Source organism: Eretmochelys imbricata, chromosome 13 (genome assembly GCF_965152235.1).
Source record: "Eretmochelys imbricata isolate rEreImb1 chromosome 13, rEreImb1.hap1, whole genome shotgun sequence".
Lineage (NCBI taxonomy): Eukaryota > Metazoa > Chordata > Testudines > Cheloniidae > Eretmochelys > Eretmochelys imbricata.
Window position 1 is genome coordinate 32,710,894 of NC_135584.1, and position 7,717 is coordinate 32,718,610.

Consider the following 7,717-nt stretch of genomic DNA (forward strand, 5'->3'; position numbering starts at 1 on the left):
AGAGGAGGAGGCCCATTAAATATGAGCAGGTTGTAGTGGGAATGAGAGCACGCAGGGAAGATCAGCAGTACTGCTGCCAACGCGATTCTTCGCTTAGCAAAAGGGATGAAGTAGCACAAGCGGGTCTGTTTGCTTTGTACAATTGTTTGTTTAAAACAAAACAAAAGGGTGGGGGAATATCAATACCTTTGTTATGTTATAGCTTCTTTTTTTAATGACCTAAAATAAAAATGAATTATTTAGATGGATGATGAGGTCATTGCCTTGAATGAATCTATCCCCCACGAAAGGGAAATTAACCAGAGATGATGGTATTTGAGCTAAAGAGGAATCTCCCAAGACTGTCATTTTCTGAGCAGACCTGTCTTGTTTAAAAGCAACTTTTGGAATTGCCCCAAATTAAGGGCACTGCTTTGTGACTTGCCCCCTCACTGTTCAGTTTGCGTCACTCTAAAGGTCCCAAAGGGTGTTATATGTTCTGATTGCCACCCAGGAGCATATTTAAATCCATTCACTCCCAATGGCTAGGGCCAGCTCAAAAGGGGCAGAGCTAAGGTTACTCTGCAGGGGTGGCATGTACCTTAATGCTTTGTTTCCTGCTCTTCAGAGATTGAAGTTTAGCCCCTGGAAGGGCGTGAGGCTGTGCTGGGTTTTGGGTGGGAATGTGGATTAGGGGAATTATTTTTTAAGAGAGGGAGGTGCTCAGTAGTTCCTGTTGATAGTCCGGTTGGGTGCCTAACGCCCCGAGCTACTGTTGAAAATCCAACCCTGACATGTTCAGGATGAGTAAAGCTGGCCAGAAAATGGACAAGAAAAAAATCTTGAACTCTTGTTGAATAAATACATAAATAATAAACAAATAAATTATGTGTCTTCTGGGGAAATTTTCAAAAGTGTGTTAGGGAGTTAGGAGCCCTGAGTTTCAAATCAACTTATGTCCCTAATTCCCTTTGGTGCTTTTGATTCTCATCCTTCCCTCAATAATTTTTGCAACTAAAATTTTCTAAGAAATTCTATTCAGCATTCACATTTTATTTTCACAGAAAATATCAGCTTTCTTTCCATCCACTCACCCACCCACCCATCCAGCCCCTTACCACTGCTGGGTGGAAAATAAGAATTAAATTTAATGAAAATGTTCAGTATTTCAAAATTTGATTTCAGGTTGCAATTTTCAAACCTTCCTGGCAAAAGTTTAGTCAAAACTAATGCTTAATTTAATTTTTTTTGAAGAATCAGCATTTACAAATGAAACCAACATTTTATCAAAAAATTCTGGACCTGCTGTGAACACTTTATTCACAAAGTGATCATTTGATCTCAGTCCCTTTCAATGTGTACTAACTCCTTATGCTAAACAATCAGTTCCACCTTGTACTTAGCTGTGACACTCTGAGTATTGGGCAAAGGTTGTGACACAGTCACAGGGAGCGCTGCTTCCTGATCTGTAAGGATTCCAGTCTCCATTCCGTGCATTTCCAAAGTACATCCCTTTCCTGGGGGAGCTCAGTACCACCCACAAAATGCTGATACCTCTCTGCTCCCACGGAAAGCCACGGAGGAGATGCTCAGCAGGAGACATGAAACATCTCAGCACTGGGCTGGGAAGGTGCATCGGAATCTGCCCCCCAGGAAAGGCTGGAGAGGTAGCTGAGAAACAGCTGGGAACCTGAGGGTCCCTGAGCTGGGGTGAAGACAGAGGGAGGTTTGGGGGGAGGAAGTGGTTTGGGAATGGAGCTGTACTAGGTTTTAAGAAATAGGTTTATTGAAGAATCGGGCTGGGGGATGGTGAGCAGTGGGGGGGAAGGGGTTTGGGGCATGCAGGATGTGACACCCTGGCACCCCAATATTCCCCAGGATATGTTTTGTACAAAGTAGGCCTTGTGAGGTATCATTCGAAAAGTCTTGATCTGCTAGATAGTAATATCTCATTGGATTGTATGTGCTATCATTGTACGTGAAGTTACGAAGTTTGGCTATATATGTGTTACTGAAACATTGTGAGATTGAAAGCACCTACAAGCAGCATTTCAGGTACAACAGTACAAAGGACAAACAATGCTAATGGCTTACTGAGGAAATGCACACAAGCACAAGGATTACCCTAGGAACCATGTACAATAGAAAGCTCTCAGAGATAGCACTACACAATGGGAACTGTTTGACTCGGATCACAGGAAAAGAGCTTTCCAGCAAGCGGGAAGAAGATATAAAAGGGGGAAATGACATCACGCTGGGACTCACTCTCCCTACAACAACACACCTGGAAACACCTCAGGAACAAAGACGAACTGAGGGAAGTGCTGGACCCAGGCTAAAGGGATTTTTAGCCTGTGAATGGAACACCCGGGGATTCCACGTTGTAAGCAAGTGCAGATTTCCCCTGAAGAGTCTGCAGCCTGTTTGTATCATCTCTTAGGGCACGTCTACACTGGCAAAGTTACAGCACCAGTAGCTACAGTGCCGCTCAGAGAGTGCAGAAGGGAAACCGCTGTTGTGTGTTCACATTGTCAGCTGCCTGCGCAATAGCGTGTTCACACTTGTGGCACTTGCAGCGGTATTCGGAGTGGTGCACTCTGGGCAGCCATCCCACAGAGCACCTCTTTCTCTTCTGCTGCTAAGACTTGTGGGAAGGTGGAAGGGGTCATGGGGCATCCTGGGTCCAGTCCCAGTGCCCCGTGATGCATTGCTTCACATCCCAGCAATCCCTGTGCTTCTGTCCACTTTTGGCGCCATCTTTCATCAGTTTGTGTACTGCATGCCCTGCCCCTTCGGGCGGCAGGAATGGATCCAAAACTGTTGACCGGAATGCTGCTCGCTCTGACCAACATGTCACGAGTGGCAGTGGAGCCATTGATCACTACCGTTGAGCCCGACAATCTAGCCAACTTTCTACCCACCTTATAGTGCATTCATCCAGCCCATACTTCTTTAACTTGCTGACAAGAATACTGTGGGAGACCGTGTCAAAAGCTTTGCTAAAGTCAAGATACAATACATCCACTGCTTTCCCTTCATCCACAGAACCAGTAATCTCATCATAGAAGGTGATTAGATTAGTCAGGCATGACCTTCCCTTGGTGAATCCATGCTGACTGTTCCTGATCACTTTCCTCTCATGTAAGTGCTTCAGGATTGATTCTTTGAGGACCTGCTCCATGATTTTTCCGGGGACTGAAGTGAGGCTGACTGGCCTGTAGTTCCCAGGATCCTCCTTCTTCCCTTTTTTAAAGATTGGCACTACATTAGCCTTTTTCCAGTCATCTGGGACTTCCCCCGTTCGCCACGAGTTTTCAAAGATAATGGCCAATGGCTCTGCAATCACAGCTGCCAGTTCCTTTAGCACGCTCGGATGCAACTCTTCCGGCCTCATAATTCCTATGGCTGGAGCACAGCTGGGACTGCACAGCCTCCTCTCCCCAAATGCCGATGAGGTCCAGCAGCTCGGCATTACTCCAAGCCGGAGATCGCCTGGTCCATGGAGCAGTCACGGCCACCTGAAAAGATGCACTGAGACCACTGCATGCGTCACCGAGCAAACAGGAAGGGGACTTTCAAATTTCCAAAGGAATTTAGGGGGTGGGGATGATGGTTGGTCACCTGAGGGCAGGGCTGTAGAGTTCAAACCGATGACCAGAGAGGTGAGCACAGGCATTGTGGGACACCTCCTGGAGGCCAATCACAGCGCTGTAATCGACCAGGGTGCCTACACTGGCACCGCGGTGCTGTAGCCCCGGTGTTGAAAGCTGTACGCCTCTCGTCGGGGTGGTGTTTTTAAAGTGCTACAACTGTGCAGATTCTGCGCACTAAGTGGCTTGGCCGTGTGTACACCTTGGGAGTTATAGAGCAGCAAGCTGCTTTACTGGGCAGAAACTTTCCAGTGTAGACAGGGCCTAAGGGTGAGAATCTGCCTAATCACTTCAGCCACGCTATCAGAGGCTCGTTCACCTGCACATCCACCAATGTGATATATGCCATCATGTGCCAGCAATGCCCCTCTCCCATGTACATTGGTCAAACTGGACAGTCTCTACGCAAAAGAATAAATGGACACAAATCAGACGTCAAGAATTATAACATTCAAAAACCAGTCAGAGAACACTTCAGTCTCTCTGGTCACTCGATTACAGACCTAAAAGTGACAATTCTTCAACAGAAAAACTTCAGAAACAGACTCCAATGAGAGACTGCTGAATTGGAATTAATTTGCAAACTGGATACAATTAACTTAGGCTTGAATAGAGAGTGGGAGTGGATGGGTCATTACACAAAGTAAAACTATTTCCCCACGTTTATTTCCCCCCCCCCGCCCACAGTTCCTCAGACGTTCTTGTCAACTGCTGGAAATGGCCCACCTTGATTATCACTACAAAAGGTTTTCTCCACCCCCCCGGCCCCACTCTGCCGCTGGTAATAGCTCATCTTAAGTGATCAGTCTACTTACAGTGTGTATGGTAACACCCATTGTTTCATGTTCTCTGTGTATATAAATGTCCCCACTGTATTTTCCACTGAATGCATCTGATGAAGAGAGCTCTACCTCACGAAAGCTTATGCTCAAATAAATTCGTTAGGCTCTAAGGTGCCACAAGTCCTCCTTTGCTTTTTGCTAATACAGACTAACACGGCTGCTACTCTGAAACCTGCCATTTAAAAAATTGCAATCCACACTTGTTGGGCATCACAACCTGAAAGAAATCTTTCCTGAATCCCCACGTCTGGCTTTCAAACAACCCCCTCACTTCTCCAACCTCATCAGCAGAGCCAGCTCCCTACAGACTCAAAGCGACCACCAGACCCAGCTAGAACCAACTCAAAGCGACGCCAGACCCGGCCAGAACAACAGCAGCAGCCATATCTCCACTGCTACAATGATCAACACCCACCACAACATACCTATCAAGATCTATGGATCCTACACAAGCCTATCACAACATGTGGTGTACTTCATCCCGTGCACTAAATGTCCCAATAGCAATTATGTGGATGAAACCAGACAATCACTGTGCTCTCAAATGAAGACACTGAAAATGATAAAAGACAAAAACACCCCATCACCTGATGTGAACTCTTTTTTCATAAAGTGATCACTTGATATCAGTCCTTTTCAATATGTTCTAACTACTTATGCTAAACAATCTGTTCCACCTGTGACACTCTGAGTATGTTCCCCAGACCGGAAGAAGAGCTCTTCTGTATAAACTTGAAAGCTTGTGTCTTTCACCAGTAGAAGACGGTCCATTAAAAGGTATTAACTCACCCCTCTTATCTCTGTAACATCTGGCGTTAAACACAATCACAACAGTGTGTGGCATTATTTTTGACAGTTTCCATCTGAGCAGTCCATTATAAGCAGCCGGGCTAGCTCAGTTGGTAGAGCATGAGGCTCTTAATCTCTGAGTTGTGGGTTCAAGCCACATGTTGAGCAAAGCAAGTAACTTTGGTGGAGGGATAGCTCAGTGGTTTGAGCATTAGCCTCCTAAACCCAGGGTTATGAGTTCAGTGCTTGAGGGGGCCATTTAGGGTTCTGGGCCAAAAATTGGGGAGTGGCCCTGCTTTGAGCAGGGGGTTGGACTAGATGACCTCCTGAGGTCCCTTCCAACCCTGATATTTTATGAAGGTTTTCAGATGTCAATTGCCAAAAAGCAAAATTTTTCAGGTTTCAGTTGTTTTGATGAAAAGTCAAAATCTTCTCCCCCACCTTTCCTCTGCAAAATCCCAACTATCTGTCCCCTCTTATTGTGTGTGTGTGTGTGTGTGTGTGCACAAACATCTCTTGTATACTGCATTTCTGTATCCGGGCTCACTTAGACCCTCCTTCTTTCACAGTAGGACCCAGCCTGACTGATCTTCATTTCTTTCCACTAGTCTGGATTCTTTGTGAGGGTAACAGCCCTCCTGACAGTGTTTCTCAGGGCCTCCTGGACCTCTCTGTTTCTCAGGCTGTAGATGAGCGGATTGGCCAGGGGCGTCAGGACTGTGTAGCAGACGGAGAACACTTTGTTCAGGGCTCTCCAGGTACCAGATTTCGGTAGCATGTAGACAATCATTATGGTCCCATAGAAAAGTGCCACCACAATGAGGTGAGAGGAGCAGGTGGAAAAGGCCTTTTGCCTCCCGGTGGTGGATGGAATTCCCAGGATGGTCGCAATGATACAAATATAGGAAGCCAGGGTTAATAGAAAAGGGGAAACAGCATCTAGGAAGGAAAATATATAAATAAGTGGGGTGATCTGGCTGGTGTCGCTGCAGGAGAGTTGAATCAGTGAGGTGAAATCACAAAAGAAATGGTCAATTTCATTAGGGCCACAGAAAATTAACTGTGATGTAACACATGTGACTATTGTACAAATTAGAAATCCACTAATCCAAGACCCAGCTGCTAGCTGGAGGCACAGCTGGACATTCATAAGGGTTCCATAGTGCAGCGGTTTGCATATGGCTAAATACCGATCGTAAGACATGGCTGCCAGGAGAGAGCACTCTGTTGTTACTAGAGAACCAAAGAAATGAAACTGCGTGATGCAGCCGGGAACAGAAATGGTTCTGTCCCCAGTCAGGAGACTGGCCAGCAGCCTGGGCAGGATGGTGGAGGAGTAGCAGGTCTCCAAGCAGGACAAGTTCCCCAGAAAGAAGTACATGGGGGTGTGAAGGTGCTGATCAGCCACAACTAGGGCAACGATGAGGATGTTCCCAGCCATGGTCGCAATGTAGATCACCAGGAAAATGAGGAAGAGAAGGGTCTGCAGTTCAGGGAGATCCCCGAACCCCAGGAGGATGAATTCCATGATGGCTGTTTGATTTTTCCCTTCTCCTTTCTCCATGAGCTGCATCCTGTGGTAGTGAAAGTGTAATGAGCATCGAAAGATTTGGCTGTACCATGAAATTGCATTGATTTCCATCACTTGATCCCCTAAGAGTTCCCACTGCAAACGGAGAGCTGGGTTTATATTCTCTCAGACCAGAGAAACTGCTTCACTTCCACCTCAGGGCACTGCCACCCAGTTAATTTGTCACTCTTCTGTCCCACACCCCAACATTTCTCATTCACAGATTCTTAGATTTAAGACCAAAAGAGACCATTGGATCATCCAGGCTGAGTCCCTATGTAACAAAAGGCACAGAATTTCCCCACTTACTCTGCACTGATCTCAATAACTTGTTTTTGGCTGAGACAGACCTTCCAGCAAGGCAGCCAGTCTTGATCTGGAGATATGAGGAGTTGAAAATCCACCTCTTCCCTTGCCAGTTTTTTCCAATGGATAATCACCCTCACCAGGAAAAATAAAGAAAACGTGCACCTTATTTCCCATTGAAACGTGCCTGGCTTTAGCTTCCAGCCCTTGGCTCTGGCTATGCCTGTCCCTGGTCAATGAAAGAACCCTTTGGTAACCAGGGTTTTCTCCCCACGAAGGTGCTGAGATGCTGTAATCAAGTCACTTCTCCTTCATACACCGAACAGACCCAGCTCTTTAAGTCTCTCACTGGAAGGTATTTCCTCTAGCCCACACATCATTTGCGTGGCTTTTTTTCTGAACCCTCCCCAATCTCTCCACGTCTGTTTTACACCGTGGCCACAGCCCTGCACATGGTATTTCAGCATCAGTGTCACCAGTCTGCAGAGGTGAAACCCCCTCCCTGCTCCTATTCTCTGCTCCCCTGTTTATACAGCCAAGGACATCACCGGCCCACAGCCCAGCCCACTGCTCTGGGAGCT

General features: G+C 46.5%; 1 protein-coding gene across 1 annotated transcript; it reads right to left on the reverse strand.

Annotated features, from left to right (window-relative positions):
* Positions 1 to 5,864: 5,864 nt before the first annotated feature.
* Positions 5,865 to 6,833, reverse strand: LOC144273857 (olfactory receptor 11A1-like). The gene has a single exon (XM_077832553.1). The coding sequence runs from the start codon at positions 6,831 to 6,833 to the stop codon at positions 5,865 to 5,867; it is 969 nt and encodes a 322-aa protein (XP_077688679.1).
* Positions 6,834 to 7,717: the final 884 nt, after the last annotated feature.